Genomic DNA, 24,415 nt, shown 5'->3' on the forward strand with positions numbered 1-24,415 from the left:
GGCTGCATACTCACCCACTGCAAAAGGGACAATGTTTTTATTCATAAGCACAACTAAATCACTGCTTGGTGCTGAAATTTCTCCCGCACTGTAATTTTTTTGGCTAGATGGAAAAACATGGAGCAAGTTTTACTGTTAAGTGTTGAAAGTGCCCTTTTCAGTTATCTGAGATGTCAATAGTGCTGTCGGACTGTGATGGATTCAAGTCTCAGATGATTGCAACTACAGTAGCTCCATGTTGTAAAGAGGAGACAAGGGATTACTTGCTCTCTATCTGTGGCAGGCAGGCAATCCTTCGGCAGGAGTGTCACTTTCAAGGACCCGCTCCGCCCAGGAGTCTCCTTCTGAGGAGATTTTAATTTTAATCACCTAGGCACGGAAGGATTTTAATCACCTTTGATAATGGCTTTACCAAGAACAGGGTGGGGACATACAAACCAATCAAATGAGTAACCTCATGTCCTCGCTTCACTAACTTCTGACTTGGCAATGGAACTCCCAAGAGGTCATGTTCAAACACCTTGGTGAGGTGGAAAACAAAGGAAGGCTAAATAAGACAATTTTTTATAATTAGGGTAGTTTTTCCACAAGGATTCGTGTATTACGCGCACCCGAACTTTGCTTCAGTTTTTTGGTACAAAATTTTGTGCGTTATACTCGAATGAATATCGTATATGTAGTTTAAGAAAAACACAAATGTTAAATGTGTACACTATTACTCCAATATTTTGTTTCACACATTTAATACAAAAATTGCATTTTTGCATTATTTTTAGAAGGGTTTCGAGGTAGTATTGAGGACGTTGGAACAGATGAGGGTTTTTCATGTAAAATGCATCTCTTATGAAAAATTCAAATTAGGAAACCACTTTTGGAGTGAATTAATTTTGTTAGGAGAGGTACCACCACCCCTTTGTGACTTGAAAACTTGCGCCGACTACTGTCACATCTTTAAATATGCCTGAAAGGCAGTTGTAAGCCATGCACAGTAGCAAAGAAAATCTCCTTTTTTTAAATGACAATAACAATTAGCTCAACCTTACATCCTTTCAGTAATGCATTTTTGGAACATCTGAATGATCCAAGGGTTAACTTTGGAGGCAGTCATGAGAAGGACTCATGCTAATTCACACAAGACTCCTTTTAACTTTTCATTTGTGTGTGTCAGGGCACTGTGACAACTGGCTTTTCGCGCATCTCCGTGAATCACTGTGTATAGTAATGTTTTTTTCCATTTTTTATGGAATTGGAACTTGTATTGTCATTATTTTTGTGTGCTTAGAATAAGCTATTTGCTGTTTGAAGAAATTGTTCTCTTATTTTTTATAGAAAAACAGTAAGTGGGATGGAACATTTTCAGAATGGGAATATTTCATCTGAAAGGAAGTAATTAGCCCCCTGAGGTCACTGCTGTTTGACATCTCTACGTGAATAATTTGTACCTTACTGTTTTTTTCCCTCTGATGTCATTTTTTTTCTAGAGCATTCCGTACTGTTCTCTTCCTCGAATTATGTTTTTTTCTGGGAGCATGAACCAGTAAAAAAAAGAATTTAAAGCATGACATTTCATGCAGAGGATGACCATTGACCGTGATAGAATTAAATTATTTGGGCTTTTTTATTAGTTCCTCAGGCAAATTCACACTAGGAAAGTCCATATTTCGCCTTCTTTGGTCAAAACCAAATGTGTTTTGGGCCCAACAATTTTGGTGTGGTTACGTTTAACATTACAATTTTTACAGGATTTGAACACAAACCCACACATCTGCAAAAAATGTTCAATAATTGAAAAAAAAAAACAGTCTGGGAGGGGTAACACAGTTAAACACGCAAGTAATCTATCATGGAGCTCCAGCTGGGATAGGCTCCAGCACCCCCTGCAACCCTAATGAGGATAAAGTAGTTCAGAAAATGAGATTTTTTCCCCCCAGAGCGCAAGGTTTAGTCATAAATTAAATGACTGTTAAAGGAGGAATTTAGAAACACATGAACTATTTCTCTCTCCACTTATCAAATTTTACACCTATCGCAATTTCTTGTATCGCTAAAATGAAACAGATGATAGTTTGACTCATCATCAGTGACGTTATTAATGTTTGAAGCTTTGTGCCAGAATTCCACTCAAAATCTAAGTACATAACCTTGCAGAGTTGAAGATGGAAAGCCCTAACTAAACTGATTAACCTTTTACTCATCTTGTCGTCTTATTGCGCCGTCAAAAGCGAGCCAGTAATCCATCATACTTTTTATGTTGATGATAGTTTAGAGTATATTTGAACCTTGTTACCTTGTGCGTAACAAATTGTTTATTTGGTGTTTTTGACAGTTTGAATATGTAACTATTTGAGCGAGGTGAAAAAAGACTAGGAATGACGAAAGACCGTTAATCAATAGCAATCAAGCCTTGATGTGATGATGCACATTGCTAATGTGAGGAGTTTTTATCCAGTTAATTTTTTTAGTCTAGTTGCATATATATTTATACATGCACACATATATATACATACACACATACACACACACACCCACGTGTGTATCCCTGCGACAACATAACTGCTCGTGCTTAATCTGAAAGGTTAGTCATCTGAAGTTGTTCTGGCATCTGTTTGGGTTCCTGCCCCTGGGCGCCATGGGCCCAGATAAGCAGCAGAAAACGAATGGTTTGCAATATTGCCATGCAAAGACGGAGCCAATACTGCGCTCCTGTGGCTTGTTAAGGATTGTGTGCCTGCTTAGAACTGGTCTATTCATTCCTATCACTCTAATGCTAAGGTTATGCTCCATGCTGCTTTGGGACCCACTTCTACCCCATAGTGTTCATGGTCTAAAATCAGACTAATTTTGGGGGTGACCCGCTGCTCCTGTTATGTATCATTCTCTTAATCTTTGCTGACAAGTGTATGTGGGCGCTGCAGCACACTTCAGCACCGTGTCATTCACTAACAGATGGCATAAATCATTCTTTTAAACGCTGCATTAAGTATTAATCATTCTCTGCGCTGTCACTGTCACACTGCTTGGCAGACCAGGGGGCGGCAAAGTGTGATTAATGGAGGTGAAGCTATGAGGGGCCTCTTTTTGGCCCCACCCCCTTTACCTACCCCTGGTTATTGGCCTTGGCATGGTGACATGGACACTTGCACTTCCACAACAATGTCTTGGTCAACAAGCTTAATGTATCATGAGAATGATTTACTACCCACTCTTCTAACCAAACCTGGCCAGCTGTCTCATTTGGAAAGGATAAAGCCATAAATTCAACATACTATTATGATTTGTTGAATGTAATGTTGCATTTTATTTGGCTTTTAGGTGGTGATTTTTATTGCTTGTTCTTTTGATTTAAAGCAGATGTTGGAAAATACCGAAGGACCAAAGCCTCCTGGTCAAACAGAGTTTTCTGTTAAATCGGAGTAAAATTATTAAATAAAGTAGCTTTTTGACTTTTAAAACATTATCGGTTCATTCAAAGTATTCAAATTCAACAAAAGCATAAGTGACATCGTTCCCCCTCTTACTGATGTTCCAATATCTTTATATAGTTTTATGGTAACAACTTTGTTGATGTTAAATTGCTATTAAAATTACAGTACCTCTGTCTTGTTCAGTAATCTACTATTTGAGTGTTTGCTTATATTTAGTCAAACGCTGCGAGCGTGCATGTCTTGATATGGGATATTTACATAGATATTTTTGATTGATGAAAAGTAGCTTTATTAGCTAAATTCAAATCAACATGCCGAGTTGCGTCCTCCTTATGCAGCGGCCTATCACATAATCCACGAAAAACGACTTTTGTTCTGGGAAGTCGGAAGCTGCAAAAGCACTTACATTTCAGTGCCAAGCATTTTCTGAAAAGACAATCCCAGAACGTCAGCCGATTTCGAACATCTTGACTCATTGTCAAGGCCGGCAGAATATCATATATTATGAATATGTAGACATATAAAAGACATATATATATATATATGTATGTATATATATATATATATATATATATATATATATATATATATATATATATATATATATATATATATATATATATATATATATATATATATATATATATATATATATATATAAATAATCATTTAGCAAGTGAAAGTGACTAACTTTAACTGGAGACTTTTCTTATAGTCGCCTTCATATTTTCAGGCGAATAGCTCCTGATCATTCTTCATCAAGTTTACAGTGTCAAAATGGCCTTTGGTACTGGCTGTAGGATTAATTCTCCGCACACTCTTTTGCCACCCTTTCCCCTCGGTTGCCCGCTCTTCATGCTAGCGCTGTTAATGTGACGTTGATGCAAAGTGATAGGCCACTGGCGCTCCTCCGACGTCCCTGTTCAGCTCCCTCTGTGTCCGCTCTTCAATTTACTGCCTTTGCATTCCATTTGCTTAGCTTCGGGGCACGGGCTTCACCCCCAATGCCCTCCCCCCCCAATGCTCGCCCTCCGTCATCCCTCCATGGCACTGCTGCATTTTGCTGCCGGGATGCAGGGCTGCAGCTGATGTGGTTTGGCGAGTCGTGTGAATCCAGATACAGTGCATAATTATGTTGTCACAGGACATCATGATGGAAATGTCTCAGTCCAAAACATCACTTTGAAATGCCGTGACCATCAACGTTGGTGCACGCCTACGATTTTGTCATCCAATTTATGCTTGTTTGTCTCCCGAAAAGTCTTCATGATTAGATATGTTTTAACATCGTATTGACGTAATGATAATGAGGTGTTATAATTGATCATTAGCGTTCAAGGGTTTATTGCTGAAGCATTAAATATGTACTGTATGTTTGAACAAATTCATGTGATGTTGAGGGAAGCTTTTTATACAGCACCCCTGTACTTGAGTAATTAACCTTGAGAGATAACCCTCAGAACGTAAGTTAACTTGTTAATTAGTAACCCTGTTGCGCCTATGAAGGATATAAAAATACACATATTTTAATCAAACTCCCTTCAACTTGTTTTTCCACCATGTTTTTGCATTCATATATATATTACATTTTTCCAACAGAAGCGTTCCACCATTAAAAGAACTGGGTTGCTTTATGCACATACAATGTGTGCCTAAAGCCTTAAATGGAAAAACAAAAAAATATAACAGAATGTCCTTGGATTGCACAAATATTTGGCTATGAAAGACGCAACACAAACAGGATATGTACTATTTGGCGTACGTCAATAGATTCCTGCATTTTTTTTCTGATAGCACCAATTACCAACTCTGTTAATAGTGAAATGAAATTTCCCAGAATTCAAAGCACATCAGAGTCTACATGCAATACAATTTTATTGATGGAGATCTGAATTATTTCCTCCGGCAAGCTAGCCGGATACAAGCACGAAATATGACACGTACGTGCTGGGAGCTTTTCACATATAAAGAAGATAGATGGAAGTTATCATTAAAAGATGAATCATAAAAGAAATATCATATAGTAGAGGAAAAAGTACTTGATCTTTGATTAAGATCCTCTACTTCTTTTACTTTAGCTATGTCGTGGCTGTCAAGTCACAGCATGTGAGAGCAAAATGGCTCCTTAGAAGACATAAGCATATTTTAATATCTGTAATATGCTTTCCGAGTCATCTCTTGATGTGTTTGCACTTATAATGAAAATCACAAAGGGTAGAAAATATGTGAAACAATCTTGCCTTATCTCAACAGTTTGAAGAGAAACGTTCAAAAATGGATTAAAAATATTAAAGCCTTCAATAGTGTGACACTTTAAAACATATTTCAGCTGCATTTATGAACTGTGGAATACGATCCTTCTTATGAGCTTATGTATGTCATAGAGAGCTCATACAAGATGGACTTTTCTCATCTCAAATAAAAAAAAGACCATACAAATTGACATAGATATCAATTTTAATTGAGGACGATAATGTATTTTAATCCATGATGAATTTGATGTACTTTTGGCCTTAAAATACGTTGCAAAGTTAAGACTGCAAATAGCAAGATAACAATATTTCATAGACATCACGCAGTGCTTCATCTTTGCATAGTAAGCTTCAACGCTAGTTGAGATAAAGTGAGTTCAGTCCGATAAAGAAGCCATGGCTCAGCGTGCAAGTGGAATTGTCACACGCCTGTAGCTCTCCCAATCACTTGTGCTCGACGTGCTCAATTCTCAACAAGTCTCCGCTAGCAGCCATCTGTGGCTTTCTAACCTCCAGTAACCTCTGCACAACTCCCACTACAGTTCGGGAATATCTTAGTGAGCAGTCAAATTGCTTTTATTTTTTGATAAGCCTCGTCATAGAAAAAATGTAAACTTGAGTCAATATTCATGAAGCATTATATATTTTTTTAACCTCCCTGATTCATTTTCGGAACCGCTTATCCTCAAAAGGGTCGCGAGGGGTGCTGGAGCCTATCCTAGCTGACTTTGGGCACCAGGTGGGGCACAACCTGAATTGGTGGCCAACCAATTGCACCATCCCGGATTTAAAAATAAAATGTTACAGGTTCTCCCCGGGCCCGCGTGGGTTTTCTCCGGGTACTAAGGTTTCCTCCCACATTCCAAAGACATGAATGGTAGGCTGATTGGACACTCTAAAATGCCCCTAGATATGGGTGTGAGTGCGAATGGTTGTCCATCTGCTTGTGCCATGCGATCGACTGACCACCGATCCAGCCGCTTCTGGCCTTAAGTCACCTGGGATAAGCTCCAGCACCCCCTGCGACCTTAGTGAGGTTAAAGCTATTCAGAAAATGAATGAATGAATGAAAGATTCTCACCTACCTCTTTGTTTGTTTTTTTAAATAGATCGATAGATGTATAGAGATATAGATATATAGAGGGAGAGATGGATGTTGATTGTAGATTAAATGCTTTTATTGTCATTATACAAGTACAATGAGATTTCAAGCTTCACTATAGAGTGCACACAAAAATAAGTATTCCCCAAAATATATTTACATAAATATATATAATTATATACAATATCAATGAATTAGTTCTGGTATTCAGTGTGATATTCTAGTTCAGTGTTACTGCATCTAACATTTAGTCAAAGAAATGAAGTTATCAAATCACTAGTGCTGCTTTTTTCTTCTATACTGCAATCAAAATCATCACTAACGCCTTTATTGGCCGCATCTGTTCATTAAAAACAAGTGCTCCAGCAAACTGCACTGCGGGCTTGCCACAGGAGCAGAAGCATATCACTTGGTTTCCTGCCAAATGTATTTTCATTGTAATGGCCATTTCTGAGGAAAGGACAATTTCACTGTGAGGCTTACCCAGAAAAGGCAGGAGATTTAAGGGATGAAGAGGTTGTTCGCTGCCTGCCTTTCTTTCTTATCATCACAATGGACCATTTGTGCATGGCTGCTCAAAAATGCAAAGAGGAGCTTCTGGGGTTAAAGTAACCCGAGTCTTTTGTCTTTCCTTCCTCGAAAAGGCCAAGCCTTTTGATCAATTTTAATAGATTGTACTTCTCTTTTATAACACACTCGGATTGTGCCATTTCTGAATAAAATTGATGATCAAACAGGCTTTCTGTGTAACAATACACATATCCAATTATGTTCAAATTCCCCTGCTTTTGATTGGATATATATACTTTTCACAGCTATGATACGTATGATTTCAAACAAAGGAAACAAAATAGAATTTCACATTTGTCCCGAGTGTTCATGAGCTTTCTGATTCAAGTGAAGCCGGTCTAATCACCTCAAACAAGGCCTATTGTTCTCCACACTATCTCAGTGGGTCAAATATGGCCCTCTAATCCATTCCAATCCTTTCCTTTGTCTTCTCACATGCACCATATATATTAGAGATAGGCTTTTGACTGAATTTCTGATGGACTGTAGAATGAATGATAAATTATCAATAGGATACGGCATGCACATTTTAATTTTAATGCAATAGAAGTATCTATTTAGTGTTAGGCACAGTCCCAGTTTCATTTTAATGTTTGTCTGGATTAACTCTAATGGGCTCTGATGTTTGCAGTGTAACAACCCTAAAATGCTGACACTCCAGTGAAAGTTATCATTAATAAATTATTTGATTGGGGCAAAGTATTATGAAGAGCAAACCAGCTCAGTTGCGTACGGTTGTTTAAAATTTGCTAGAAATGTAGTGGGCCCTTGGCAGTATTCTAGTCGACTCATCCTTGCGATGAATCAAAGTTAGAACAGACAAATGGATGGCATTAAAAAGAAACTGATTCGATCTTCCAACATTTTCTTTGTTACCTATTTCTTACTCCCTGAAAAAAGTGATGAAGTACCCGCACAAAGACTCAATTTTATCTGCAATGACAGCTGGACATATGATGCTCATTTGCAGTGATCCTTCCCTGGACTGAGTGTGAAAGCACATCCTCATGTGTTTGCAGGGTGTCCATTCCTTTTTCTTGGGTTGTCCATCTTTGTTTGAGTGACAGCCTGTCTGCTGCTTTGCAGTGTGTGACACACATCGGCGTTTAATTCCTAGAGACAGCAGGACAGGCCGTTACGCAGCCACAGCATGCATATACGACCGAGTGCTGGGGTGGCCTCTTGGCAACCGACACTGTAGGACTGATGCAACCCGCCATGTGACTGGGCAGGTGGCAGCTGTAGCCGGAAGTAGGGCACATGGGGGCAGGACCATGTGGCAAAAAGGGATGCCTGGATGCCATGAGATGATCAGGTGGGCATTGACAGATTTCTGCTAAATCCAAGAAAAGGACAAAGGAAAATGTGGTTTCTCAGCAAGCAATGAATGAGAATCGAATTTTGGGGTTAGTTGTACTTCCTTATTTTAATTATAGAATGTAGTTAATTTTCCCACAGCTCTACTGAGATTATGGCGTCAAAAAGAGAGGTGCTAGGCTATAAAACAGGCAGTTTAATCAATTGGAGTTAGTTTGCATTTGCAGTGTCAGACAATGAGCAAAAAAGGAATCTACTCCAAAGTACGTTCAAAAACCTTCGCAACAAACGGGTAGTAGTATGATCAATATGATCAACATTTGGAATGGACACATAAGGCAGATTAGGAGAAATATTGTTCTGGGTGAGACTCAAAGATTTACGACCCTAGCTACAAAACGTCTTCCGAGATAGGCAACTATTGATTGACATTAATCGTCACGTGGGGAAATTTTTACATGCGTTACATGTCATTTTTGTATGCATGCTGACATCATTAGTGGAATAGTGCAAAACCTGTCAGATCCTGGAAATGCGATGACATTTCACCACCTCAGGTGACTTGAGAATTGAAAGCACTTTAATGCAATTAGAATCGTCAAGAGACGAATGAAATTCATGTCACTATAACAACCATAGATGAATTTTTCAAATGTTCTCTAAGAACTAAAAACATTTCACTTCACCTACCATTTTTTTTTTTTACCAAAATGGCATGTTTTGTTGTGTGAGAGCTCATTATACTTAAGAAATTTAGGATTCTATGGTAAAATGGATTTGCTACAGTTCATATTGCCCGTTTATGTATAAATAATAGATACTACAGTGCTTTTTAAATACTTGATAGTTTGCAATACCTTGCTTCTAAAATGATGCAACTTCATGGCTTGTTACACTATTACTTAGCCTTAAACCATCTTAACTGTGAGTTATTGCTACTCTAGCAAAATCTGTCAGGAGTTGTTCAGCCACTAAATTTAATATGGTTGACATCTCAAAATGATGGCGCGATGGAAACATTCATATCCATTTTACTCTGTGTTTGAAAGCTAATTGTGACTCTTTGAAACGATTTGATTTTGTTTTTTTTTGCGTTTTCTTTTCTTTTACCCTGGTTTGAGGCTTCATGAGCAAGGCTTCTCTGAAAATGGGCCACCGATCAAATGGAACTCTTCTATAAATCAAAAGTGATTTACCCGGACCCTTACCTTCCTTATTATTAGCAGCTCATTCGGTTAGAAAATGTGCTGTTAGAAAGACTCATGAATTAAAACTAAGGGGGCTCTCAAATATTAACAGGTTCAACAGATGTGACGCTTCACTTCTGGTTAGAACCTTCGATGGTGATGAGAAAAGCTTACGGGCAAATGTTTTCTTTATGATGCTGTTTTTTTTCTTCTTTTGAAATAAGTGTTCAAGGATGTCAGAAACAAATCAGCCTCTGAATTTTTGCACAAGTTATCTGCCAATAAGATGGCAACAGCTTAGGTCAACAAAGCTTGACTTCTACTGGAGTCAGTGAAGTAGATCAGATACGATTGGTACACTATATACCATGTATTTGCCTCTATTTTGTTGTAAAAGTGGTAAAATTAGCCATTGCCTTGAGAGGAATAAACCCAAAATAAGTGTTTCCCAGGTAAATTGAATAATTGCCTGGCTTTTCCTTTGAAAGTTCTTGTGTTGTTTTTGTACCTGACATTTTAGGATCAATACCACAACATGGACCAAATTTTTGACAAAAACTGGTTTTCACCACACATCCAAATTGTTGGTCATCTTTTTTAAATGGTAACATTTGGGGACCCGTGTTCCTTTTTGATTGAGGCAGACTTCATTTTGTAAATTGTATAGTACATAACTGGAGCAATTTTATGGTGCTACAAAGGCTATGTAGCGACCCATTTTGTTCCCTTTTCTCATTGATTTTGGCCTAAATTTGGGTTGCTGAAATTCAGAGGTTGCAGGTTATGGAATCAACATTTGGCTGCTCCTGTGTTTAGCTAAATTGGCAATTGGCAAATGGTCCAAATAAATGGCCACGTTGCAATGAGACTTGCTTTAGTATGTCGATAGTTACCTGTGCTTTTTTTGGACTAGGCAGAATGTAAAGATGGTGTGACATGGTTGACGCAGCATTTCCTATTACAAAAAACATATAGGACACTATGGAATGTGTTACTGTATAATTTATGTTTATTGGAGCAGCTCAAAACATATTCAGTTCATACAGTGAACAAGTTTAAGATAAGGCATTCAAATGAAAATGGTTTGGATGTGTCATCTGGGTAAGATGAAAAATTCTGACTTCCCACTTTTACATCCATTGTCACATCCACAGGTTCAATGTCTGACTAAAATTGAAGCATTTGAGGTTTGTCGTCCTGGAAGTCAAGCGCCTCTTGTTCATGACTCTGCAGGCACACAATGGATAATGTGCCCACACTTTGAAATTGAAATTTGCAAATTGGATCCTTTGTGAACTCCTCAGCATTCCGCCTCTCTCTCAAATATCAGACGGTTTATTAAAGTAGACTTTTGAACTAAAACATGTTGAAAGCTGAGCCACCAGGCGTGCTAATTAAATCGATCTCTGGAATGGGCCTTAAACGGTCACAATTCGCCTCTATCACATCATCTGTGGGTGGGAAGATGAAAAAAAAAAGTTTCCCTTTCACTCCAACTGATGGTGAATGTTAAACAGAAACGACCACCTCATTCTCCCAGAGATAATACAACCATTCAAAATAAACCCAGCTTTTTGGGGGGGAAATGATCATTAAAAAGTAAATTCATGTCAGTGCTGGGAGTCCTCCCTCACCAAACCCCCAGAAAATGGAAAATTAGATAAATGAGGTTTTATTTTTCAATGCAAGGGAAACAACAATCGCAAATTATTTAGGGGTGCTTATTTCAATTTTGTGCAATCCTCAGAATAGCTCAAAAGAGGGTCATGGATTAGGAGAATAAAATTGTTTGGCTCACATATTAAGTATTGCCATCTGATATACTATCATTAAATCACTATGGAAGATAAGATTTTTTTTTCAATAATTGCTTATTCCGCCATTAATTGTTTCACTTCTAATATACTGTGTTTTTACTTGTGCCGGACCATAAAATGTTGGTTGCTTTAAAATGTTTGGGTTTACTTCTCCTTTGATGCATAGAGCATTGCTATTCTGATTGGGGGTCCAAGTTCGCCTAAATCCACGAACAGCGACTGTTTTATTCGCCTCTGGGAACCTTGTTAGAGCCTGTTTCATTATAATCAGCCCTGAATCTCTTTCTTTTTTTTTCCCTTTACAATCTATTTCCTAGCCCTTTCTGTTTTCCCGGACCCATCTAACCAGTACGGTTGAGTTATTAATGCCTGGGGGGGCAGAGAGATGATTTCATTGCGTATTCAGGTATGGCGATGGATGGCTTTCAGAGGCAGCTAGGGGAGTGCTGGGAGGGGAGCCTCAGTAGAGAATAAATATACCTGTCACCTGGTGATGTATCTGGCCACACTTGCTGCAATGCAGATCAACCACTCTCCTCCCCCAGACTGCCTCCATCATTACTCACCCTTTCCCCAACTGGATCCAGCCTTCTCCGACTTGAGATTAAGGTGGCCTGTGTCGTTGCAGGTTTGGGTTGTTTCCCCCTCCCCTGGTTTTAGTCACATTTGTCGACCAAGACACAAGAAAAATGCTCCATTGCCCCGAGCACATTACAAGATCTGGTGTTCATTACCTGATGTGACTGTCTGGTAATTAGCTCGGAGCCCGGATTTGGAGGTTATAAATAGCTTGACAGATCAGTGTCTTTATACGACTTGGTTATACTTCCTTGAAGAAGTCAAGTATGCACTAAGGATTGTAGCGACTGAGTAACTAGTCAACTTGTAGACTTTCTACTCATTGACATAAATAGTAACTTGACATCGCCCCGTCGTTAATCCTGTGTTGCTGCTTCAGGAGGTGGCTGTCACTTTTAGCAACAGATGAGTGCGCTGAGTGAAATGAGTGTTTTAATTAATTTAAAACTGTGTTTTATTTATTAAAACACAGATTTGGTCAGTGAAGCAAAACCAGTGATATGGGAAAAAGTTGGCTCATCCAGGTTGATTTAAAAAAATAACAATTGTAATTTGCATTATTAGCAAAACATATATGTATAGCTATTTTTCTTCTTCAGGTATCACTTAGCCTTTACCTTTTACATGACTCAATTACACTGATAATAACTTTTATGAATTTCTATTTATATTTTCAAATGTATCATATTTCAATTTATATATTTGATGAATGAATAATTTAACATTTAATTTATTTCTGCCCTCACCGCTGAGAATTATCTTTGAGTACTAAATACTGAATAGTTATACAAATGGACAGACGACTAAAACGGAAAATCTCATTTGAAATGCATAATCTATCAGGAACAACTCAAACAAGAAACTGAGTCATTCCATTGATGGATGATGCTCATTAAATGAGAATCACTGTGCATCACAGTGCATTGTGGCGTAGCAAGTTGAGGTTTGAGATATCATGCATTGCAGTGGTCCTCAACCACTGGTCTGCGAGCCAACTGGTGCCGGTCCATCAGAGAAATAAATAAACGTTCTCAATCTCGCCCCTCTAGTTGAAATGAGAAAAGCTCTAATAATAGAGTATTGCTATTATTCTCCGGACTTCTTTATTGCCGTGGTGGACGCTGTCCGTACACTATACCCCCACTGGGCTTTTGTCTTGAGTTGTCGCCCTCTCCTTACGCCGGTCCGCGAGAAAAAAGGAAGAGCTTTAACGGTCCGCGGTGTGAAAAAGTTTGGGGACCGCTGATATATTGTATCTTCTCGTACCCAAGTTTAACAAACACCACTGAGATTTTTATGCAAACAAAACCCAGATGTCTAACTTTTCCAGTGCTGTCATATGTTCTTGAAACGATTGCTACTTGAGTTATTGCTATGGTAAATCTTCCCTTAATTTCCTCACCATTACAAAAAACTTTATCCTACTTGGTCTTCCTATAAGGCTCGCCTAGCAGATTTAGTTGTGAAGAGCAAGCATCATAAAACATTCTGTTTGTCGAGATTCAGACATTTATCTGCCTTGCTAATCACTACAATTCTAGTGTCAGCCTGCAAAGAAAATGGTTTTGGAATCAATAAAGACATGGATTGCATCGTATTCTCAAAGATTTCTACAAATTCTGTGATACACAATTTCATTTTTGTTCTGCTCTTTGTGCTAAATGCTGAAGTCAACCAATGGTCATGCACAAATGACCACTCACATCATACACACACAGAGTCAGAGGCGTGGCTGAGGACGCTGTGTGTGATTGTCATGATTGATGGGATGAATGTCAGCTGAGGAGATGACATTCCCAGCTAGCTCTGGCCTTGAAACCTGTCCCCTTTTCTCCGGATGATGAGACTTTTACAGGGAGGAGTCTGCAGGCTTCATTTACTGAAGCGGCAGGGAATAATATAGTGCCAACATTTGGATGTGTCAGGTCCCATATCACTGGCTGTTCTATTAGAAATGGACCCCATTGCGGGACAATTAACCTCATGCCCCCAGAAGCAGATCTACGCAGTAACCGCCTAGCACCAGCCAATAAATCAAACCTCGACGGAGAAACCAACATTCTCTCCCATGCTGGTTACTATTGCCCAAGATCACCCTTACATGAGGGTATATTTGTCTTTTGGTTTATATTCTAACAGTATTTTTGCAAAAGTGTCACTGCAGTGATTAATCCGGGGACCTTGTTCATTTTACATTTTAGGCCCAAACAAAAACACAAGAACTTTGTGAGCTGTAAAAGACATCTCCAATATGACAGGAGGGCACCAACTTAACATTGTGAAAGATGAGGCTTTATGGAATTGCCTGTTGATACTACGGCAATTTCAATTTAATGCACCGTTATTGATGGATTCAATGAAGTTTGTAGCTCGGAAGGTCATTGTCCATTTACAGAGCGTTAAATGATTCATTTTAGATGGACAAAAGATGTATAGTTAATAAAGGACAGTCATGCAAGTAACTCAATTATTTTTATAGTAGCATCCATTTATTTGAATGCCGGAGTGGCTTCCACATTTTTTCTTCTTTTTAGCCATCATTTTATACTACACTAGTTTAGCAGGTCAACAGTTTCACTAATTGAATCAAGTATAATAATCCAATGGCACTTTTAATTGGAATGTATTTTATTATTAAACTGATGGAGGATGTTTCATGCTCCTGCATGGTCCAATATACGGTTTCCATCTGTGGGTAGTGTTTTAAAATCCAACCCTAATAATAAATATATTACACAAATATTATTCATATGTACTTAAACAATTAATTAGAAATACTATCATTAAATAACAGTTGAATAACTGTTCTGTTATTTTGCTGCATGATTTGTCCATCCATACAGTCCTAATCAGTTAAATGAAAATATTCCAAAATATGATAAACAATGCAATACAACAATTCCATTACAGCAGTAAAATTGATGAATGTTCAGATTAGGACACTATTTATGCCAGTGCGGCAGTTGAGGAAATCATAATATACACACAAGATCCACTAATCTATAAACCGCAGGGGTCAAACCGTGGGAAAAAAAGTTGCAGTGTATTCTATTTTAAATTGACAAAAACCTTTGACAATCATGAAAGAAAAACACTGGTAATTGTAACACTAGCTTTTCTTTTTGACACCGGTGGCGCGAGTGGTTAACGCGTCGGCCTCACAGCTCTGGGGTCCTGGGTTCAAATCCTGGATCGCTCCACCTGTGTGGAGTTTGCGTGTTCTGTGGGTTTCCTCCGTGTACTCCGGTTTTCTCCCACATTCCAAAAAACATGCATGGTAGGCTGATTGGACACTCTAAATTGCCCACAGGCATGGATTTGAGTGTGCATGGTTGTCTGTCTTCTTGTGCCCTGCGATCGACTGGCCACCGATTCAGGGTGTCGCCCGCCTTTGGCCCGGAGTCAGCTGGGATAGGCTCCAGCACCCCCCGCGACCCTAATTAGGATAAAGCTGTTCAGAAGATGAAATGAGATGTTTTAAAACAAAATATACGTATATCCAGTGGCTCTAAGTTTGGCAGTCATATTGCATTCTTCCATCAAAGCCATTTGATTTTTGATTTATGTGATATCAATCCTATCACTCCCTAATAGGTTTAACAAAGTTTTTCAAAATGAGACTCATAAATCCTCAGTGGAGCAAAGACGTTTTGATATTCCTCCACAGCCTGTCATTTATTCAACGCCAAAGTCAAGATAAACAACGAGCAATAATAAAGCTGGGTCACCTTCAGGACCTGCTAGTGGTTATTCTCATCATTAGCAAGTGGCTTCTCGTGCTGTCCAGCTCCCATTATTACCGAGGCATGCTTTGCCCTTATGACTGCGCCGTTCCAACTGCCCACTGCCTCATTGTAATCCCCCCACTGATGGACTAATGTGAAATATGGCAACAGATGCAAAGTGCACCAAGCGAAGCGTGATGATTTGGGACCTTGGAGCCATTAACGTGTTAGCCATTACATGTAATTTGAACATTTGGGCTTTGTGGCACATGGAATAACAGGTTGTGAGGTTTAATAATTATCGCACGACACACGCCAGGGTGCCTTACTTCACCCAATGTTATTGGTGTTTGTATTTTCCTTGGTTAATATGCCTTGAGGTGTTTTAAGTCTCTTCTATGTAATTCGTGCATGCTTATTTGTTATTTTAATTCTCTTTATACTTGGTCTATAATTGTGGCTGCCTTTCGTGAGGATTTGTGTCACCATGGTAATTTTACTTTTCTTTTGATTCCTTTTTGTTTGAAAGGCGTTGCGCTCATCAACAATCAACACATTATTTGTTAACACTTCAATTCCTAGCATGTGATCACAAACCAAAAGCAAAATAATTGTGTTTAGTTTTTTTGTGTTAATTTCCACATCATTTTTGCTCCTTTTTTTGTTGAAAAACTGTGTGACGACAAATTATAGGCCATTCAAAGGGTGCAACTGAGGCTTTTTTTTTTTTAAATGGTTTGTCTAATCTAGAACACACTATTTTGTTCGGTCCTTTCCGTTGCTGAACGAAGACATTGTTGCACAAAACTTACTGTGTTAGTTATGGCTGCTTGACTTGACTGTGGTGTAAATCCCTTGTTTTAAAGGACAGATAAAAAAATCTATTTTTCCCTTTTACCAGCTGCTGGTTGCACATTTGAAGAGGATTCTGATCCCAGTCTGTGCGACTTCATGCAGAGTGAAGAAGATGACTTTGACTGGCAGCTTTTTCGGACAACATACAGTGGTTCTGATCTCCTGCGTGGTAAGTGATCCTCATATATAACTTATGTTCATACACTGTGAATACAAAGTGTAAATTTAAATGTCATCTAAAGAATGAGAACGGATTTTATCAATTTTTCAACCATTAAGTGACTTTAATTTCTACATTGAAAAACATTAAGTTCAGGAGGAAATTATTTTAACAATCTGGAAATAAAATAAAAACGAGATGATGTTGTTGCTTATCCCTTTAGGGATGAACCAATTACATGAAACCGGTGTTAAATTGGTCTGAGCATGCACTTGCTACTTTAAATATTTTTTATTCCTTTTCATAGGCTTTCCCTGACATTTTGTTGTAGGGGTGCAGTACATAGTATACTGTTAAAAACAACATTTTCATCCAGGTTATGCAGTTGTTTTGACAGATTTTATGCCAGGTCATCTAAAAGCTCCCTTGCCACCTTGAATAAGATAGTGGTGGCAAAGGGCTAGGTGGTTGGAGATTCTCGTATTGTGTCTGTTAATCAATAAGAGCTAACTTGGATCAATTTGAAACTGCACAACGGCTTTAGTTAAATTATGATCTAACCTTGACGATGTGCCTCAGTTACTTTCAAAATAGGTAAATAGGTATTTTTTGCAGTGCAGTTAGCCATTTATGGATCAGCTTCAATGAAGCAGTCACCTCAATTGTCTGTTTCCTGCTTAGACCAAGAATAACTTAGTTATTCAGCCCCACGACCAAAGGAAACTAACATTTTCCTCCCATCATCCTCTCTGCTGGTAGTAGCCTGTGGGAGATGGCATGCATTGTTTATGAGGAGCTCCACCATCCTCAAATTAACTCATTTCTATTGGGAACTAACAAAGAGAAGCATGTTGTTTTAGGTTCCCTACAGATATATCAAAGGTTTCTAAAGTGTGCTTCCAGACGTCTGTTGAAGCTACCATAATGGACAATCCATCCGTTTTTTTTGTACAAAATACAAATCTAATCAAGATAAGTACAGTATTTCCTTCTTCACTGCGCAAGTTACATTACCCTTGAGTGAAAAAATCAATTGAAATGTTTTATATATATATATATTTAAAACATTTGATAGATGATAGAATTTCAGAGCCAACAGGCATCTACAACACATAATTCCATTCTTAGCATGATAAATTCAAAATGTAACTCTAACAGTTTAACAGGACTTCATTTACGATTTTGTCATCGGCAATGAAGTGCAAATCTGCCTACAGCTCGCAGCCAATTCACAGTAGGCATTGGGCTAATTAACACTTCTCCCTTTGGGTTTAATTAAAACTCAGCCTCATGCCATTTAAAGCTATTGTGGGCCTTCAGCGGAGCAGACAAGCGCAGGTTGAATTAGGCAGGTACTAAAATTTGAAGGACGAGAGAGTCTGTGAGAATCAACCCGGTGTCAGTGCAGAGGAATCAACTTCACTTAATGGTCTGTTCAATGTCATTTTGGTGAAGAATCCATTCTCAAATCGTTTGAGTTGTTTAACTCCTGCTGATACCTGCCATAGGAAGACGATTATTCTTGTTTTGCTTTTTTTACTTAATCTCCTTATGTTGACTTTTAACCATGTATCACAGCGGACAACCAAGGTGGCAAGGGATAACTATGCTTTACGAGATACGGCTATTTACATTCCGCCAGTATTACATTGTAAGGCTGAGAAATTTGTGTCGGGGGAAGATTAGTAAACACAGCTAAGATAGCAGCAGCTTGTGGTTCCCAAGAGAAATTAAAAGACTAGTGTTCCCATGAACGAGGGGAAAAAGAAGATAGAATGTGGCAAGTCCTTAATAAGAATGGCCCATTTATCATCTGATTCGCTATTATTTTGAATTAAATCAGTGATGTCAGGCTGCCTGATAAGCTTCTGTTCTTGTTCTCTTTTAATGAACGCGTTAGTGTGCAGCATGATGACCTTGTCAAGAAGAGTCGGAAGTTACAGGGATGAGCAGTGTCCACTGTGGCAAGGCTGAAAAAATGCATTACTTTTCATTGGCAAAATAGTTATCAGGGCAGTCAAGCTGATCATAGATAAAGTTGGGTATCTATATTTTCTTGATGTGGGTTGGGGGCAATGTTTGGAACTTGGTTATTGGCTGAGACTGAATGCTGCAATTTCTTACGAAGAGAGAGAGAGCGTTTGTGGATCTAAGTGTACCGTTTGGGTAAGTGATCAAAAGCCTTGAGTTACAATTTGGATAACGGGAGGAAGGTCATTCCTATATTTATATTTGAGTGTGTCTGGACAATTGTTACTTAGGCAAAGGGGGATGCAAGTATGAAGCACAGCTGAAAAACACAACCTAGTCATTCAATTTGCCAGCATCCTTGTAGTTTAGACCCTATTGAGAGATTGAGTTCTTATCGACCTTACTTAATGACTAAAATTTTAACACCCATGTTCTGACTAATTTTTTGCAGTCATGCATACTGCAAACCAACAGTTAATAGGTTTAAAAAAAATCTTTCCATAATCACAGGCACTAATAAACCAAAAGAATGTACTGGTACTTAACATTAAATAATTGCATGCACTATTCCTGCAACCCAGTGGAATTCATGTTGGTGTGAATTTATTGTTTTAATATTCATACTCAGCTGTATTCTTTCCATCTATTTGGAATGGTATTAAATGTCTGCCATTGGCCCTCAACGTGCCGTTTGATACACTTTCACATTTGCAATCACGACCACAGAAGCCCATCACTTAGAGCTATCCTACTGAAGATGATCTCAAGGCAGCCTAGTCTTTAATGCCAAGTAAATTGCTGCACAACATGAGAGTGGTCCCAAATGAAATGGCTTTTAGTACTATCTTGGGGTCGGGACCTGGTCAACTGAAACATACATACATTCTACGAGCTCAATATCAAAACCTTACTTGGAAAGGACACCATTCACTCTTGTCTTTCCCCATCTTCTTGTAGTTGGCTTACAGAGGACAATATTGCCTTCTTGCTTTCTCTATGTATCACCTTTCACTCTAGTTGCACACTTAGATCAGCAAATTAGAAGTACATTTGGGAGAGTAGTGAAAAATACAGTCCGTCTGGACTAATGAGGTTGCTGTATCGGACAGGTATAGTGAAGAAGGACCTGAGGTGATAGGTGAAGCCCTCCATTTATTGGTCCATCTGTGCTCCCACACTCATCTTTGATCATCAGATCTGTGCCATGAACAAAATGACAAGGTCATGGTCCTTCCCAGGGTGGCTTGGCGCTCCCTTAGGTTTGAGGACTTAAGTCACTCAGCGAGCTCGAAATAGATCGTCTGCTTCTCCAAATCGAGAGGAGTCTGCTGAAATGGCTTGGGCATCTTTTTCTTATGCTGCCTGAGCAGGTTTTCTGGCCATATCCTACAGGGAAGGGGCCCGGAGGAAGATTCAGGACACGTTTCAGGAACTAGTACATCACTCTGTTGAACAGGGAATGCCTCGGGAAAGGTGGTCTGGCACCGGGAACCAGACGGTGCGGTAGAATATGGAATACAAAATACATACAGTTATGTAATAATACGTTGCAGTAATTAAAGATGTATATCTGGGTTTGAATATGACCCAGAATCTACTTGGTCTGCATTCCAGAATGGAAACATGAAATCTAAAATGTTGAAGTTAACCAAAGCAGTTGATTTTGTATAGTAGAAAATTGCTACTTAATGATGTCATTGTCCTTGCAACATTTTTCAAGCAAATGATAAGCCGAAAGTAACGGAACACCGAGCTCATGTTAACGATGCTGACATTTTTGGTTTGTTGTTTTGCCGACCCACAGAATTAGCTTTAATCAGCTACGGCTGACTAACTTTAATGGCGGCAATTAAGTCTCAAGCTTACCGCTGAAATCAAGCTTGTTACAGCTTGTTAAGACACAGTTAATTATGTCAGTCATAATTAAAATGGCAACTCTTTGTTTTTTTTTTATAACTGTCTCCTTTTAAATATTGATACGGTCAACCTTCTGTCCCGTGTGCTAATTGTGTGCTGAAACTGCTATTACACTGTTTCATAACCTGTAATATAGAATACATTTAATTTAGTTATCATTCCCTTGCCAAACCATTCTGCAAATTTATATATATATATATCTATATATATATATATATATCTATATATATATATATATCTATATATATCTATATCTATATCTATATCTATATATATATATATATATCTATATCTATATCTATATCTATATATATATATATATATATATATATATATATATATATATATACACATATACACATATACACATACACATACACATACACATACACATACACATACACATACACATACACACACAAACATATTTTGTTGAATGTTTATTTAGATTTGGATCTGGTCATATTTTTCGCTCTTCAATTAACGAATAAACTCCAATTTCAAAGCTGTGTCGCTAAAAATATAAAGTAAACCTATTTTTCTAATTTTCCCAATCATTACTAAAAAAGAGGGCAGGATCAGTTAGTGGGGTGAGGCAATTGGTCTGAATGATAAACTGTCCTCTGAGGACTACAAGTGGGCTCCAGTGACTCACCAGGATGATATCTTACAACTCATTAACTCCCAGTCAATAAGATCAGCAGCTTTTCACAGATATGTCTCTTCAGTTAATCTAATTCTAAATTATAAGCAATGAATCAACCTCTTATTCATCATTTTTGCTGAGTCCACATACCTGTATATGGAGCCTCGGCGCCTAGCTATTTAACATTAAGAAAGGAGCATACAATAAAGGGTCCTGACACACAAAAAAACTGAAAAAAATGTCTCAAGAAGCATAAAAGCAACACTGACACAGCTGTGATTATATGACTATTTTTAAGTTGTTTTTCTGTTCCTTTACAGATTACACTAATTGTAGAAAAATCTTTTCTGGTTATCTATTGAATACTAAAAATAACCGTGACATTAAAACATTTTGGATCCACAGTTAATATTTCCTAGTTGAAATTGTGCTGGATTAATTAAAGCCATTTAGGAAAATCTGTGTTTAAGCAGATACAGAGTAGGCTCAGATCTAGATTGGACACTTTTCATCTCATAACAACCAATAAAACAGCTCTATTATAAATGGTTCTCTTGGGCATTGCTCACAACCGCAACTATAGAAATGATCCTGCAAAAGCATTTGAACAAATTCCTGCAAACCAGTCAAGTACATTTTATGCGATTAAAGCGAGGAATAGATGAAATGTAACCACTAATCAGCGGTCTTCATCTGTCAGAATAAAGTAAATGCCCGCACATATAATATCTCATGGCAGCTATTGTCCTATATGTGACTGTTATAGCCTTGAGTTTGAGTTCCACACCACAGCTCAGTACTTTGGTGTATCGCAACACACTTTGTTCACGTGGGTTATCTCCCCTGAAAATGACACCAGACTCCTGCCCTTTCTCTAAGACACAAGGACAGCACACACAGATGCCTCTGTTGCAAGCTGATATTCCAACTGTTCACTTCCTCCACGTCAGGTTACTGCATTGCACTCTGCATCATTGCTTTGTTTCAGCTCAAGTGCCATTTTCTTTTTATCTGTCCATCTATCTTTTGCAGTCTGGAATACTAGACTTTTAGTCCATCCTGTGTAATGCTTAATTTCTTCAATAATGTTCTTTTTATTGGGTGTTTCTTATGTTCCTAATATTTGAAAAAATATCAGAGACTCTCCAAACTCAGCTGTGTGTTATGAGTAGTTTCAGGATGTTTTATTTTGTTTATTTTTTTTGCTAACCTCCAGTTGTTGGTGAAACCTAGGGAAAATAGAAGTATGTAAATCACTTCTGTTTGTTTGTGTTCTAGTCAGCCCAATAACAATTAAATGGATTATTATCCAACTTGCAGGGTATCTTTGTCAAAACTTGCATCATTTTGTATTTTTGACAGTCTTTTTCAGCCACTGAAAATGATTTGAATTTGTTCCTCAACATTTCAACATCCCAATGGCTGAGCAATTTAGCATGCAATTTGGGGAAAAACATGCATACATTAGTGACTGGAATTGAGATTTAAGCAAATCCTTGTATACATCAATGTTTGGATGTCCAGGTTATTTACCAATAGTCTAATTTCATAAGCAACATTTTATGGGAAAAAATATGTTGCCATGTGAGATCTGGGAGGATAAAAGCACTTTTATATGCTCTCAAATGAAACACGCTTGTTTCCCTGAGGTTTATATATCTGTGGGCTCATGAGGGGACATTGATTCCTCTCTGGATGTTCCATTTAATGACTTCTTCCACACAAAAAGACTTACTGAGTTCTATTTAAAGTTTACTCGTCAATTAATTGAAAGAGAGGTTGTACTTGTATTCGTTGAAAAAAAAAAGAACTTTTTCCCCACCCTTTCTGATGGCATAATACCCTTATCAATAGTATTTATACAGATGGGTACTTCCATTATCAAAATATTAGTTTTGGTATTATGAATACTGCAAGCATGCTTCTATTATATTTGAACCAATATTGAGTGATGTATAAATAAACAAGACGTGTGTCATTATTGATAAAGAGGCAACAGTAGTGATTTGATTGTGTATAATTGGCTAATTAACGTTCGATGCGACAAGACTTGACCTTTTTTGAGCCATGAAAAGCTCATTTTGGTTACCCTACTTTTCATACTGTAAGTCACTTTTTAAAAAAATGTACATATTAATATGGTCAAGGATGTGATTGATACCAGTGACTTTTACATGAAATTATTAGTCTTCAGTACTATTATCATTATTATTATTGATATTGTTCTTATTATTTAGTCATTATTAAAGTATTTATTGCTATTATACTTTATTTTTTGCTTATACAATTTATACTTCCGAGTGATATATAGTCTAAAACTACGGTATATATTTTTGCAAGAGTGACAATATCATTTTGTCTAAAATGAAACGCTTGAAGCCACCTCAATACAATTCATTGGCACAATTAAGCCCAACTTGGTACCAAAGCAATACTAAGCACAAAAAAGCAGTGAGTATAGTTTTTCAGTTAATATTGGTCGAAAGACAAAGAACTTTACCTCATTTTGGCAGTACATCTGTGATTGGTTTGGGGGGATTTTTAGTTTTGCACTCCTACATCTCAGTCACGTCGTTGGATCTGGAGTTCAGTCATAAAAATGCTTTCTACATTGAAAATGCCATCCTTATTATCCCAAAGAAGGTTGCACATGAAATATGTCAGAGATAAATACTGGTACAAATTATACACCTTAGTCACATTGTCATTGATCCACTACTGTGCGATCGAATTATTTTTCTCTTTCTTGTGTGAGGAATCTGCTATGGCAACCTGCAAGCCGGGAGGGGTCGACAGTGTCATTTATTTCTTCTTCATTTTGCTTGGATAATATTGATTCGAGATGTTGGAGCCTGTTGAGCCAGCATGTAGTTTGAGAACCGGCAAACGGCA

The 24,415-nt window shown here is 38.0% G+C and overlaps 1 protein-coding gene across 4 annotated transcripts in view; it reads left to right on the forward strand.

Annotated features, from left to right (window-relative positions):
* LOC144072846 (receptor-type tyrosine-protein phosphatase U) overlaps positions 1–24,415 on the forward strand; it is a 131,766-nt gene that overhangs the window by 20,729 nt on the left and 86,622 nt on the right. For all 4 annotated transcript variants that reach the window (XM_077598184.1, XM_077598185.1, XM_077598186.1 and 1 more), the window contains exon 2: positions 16,876–16,998. In XM_077598184.1, the coding sequence (XP_077454310.1) occupies positions 16,876–16,998 (123 nt within the window). The remainder of the gene's footprint in view (positions 1–16,875; positions 16,999–24,415) is intronic.

The sequence above is a fragment of the Stigmatopora argus genome, chromosome 4, assembly GCF_051989625.1.
Source record: "Stigmatopora argus isolate UIUO_Sarg chromosome 4, RoL_Sarg_1.0, whole genome shotgun sequence".
In the NCBI taxonomy this organism is placed as follows: domain Eukaryota; kingdom Metazoa; phylum Chordata; class Actinopteri; order Syngnathiformes; family Syngnathidae; genus Stigmatopora; species Stigmatopora argus.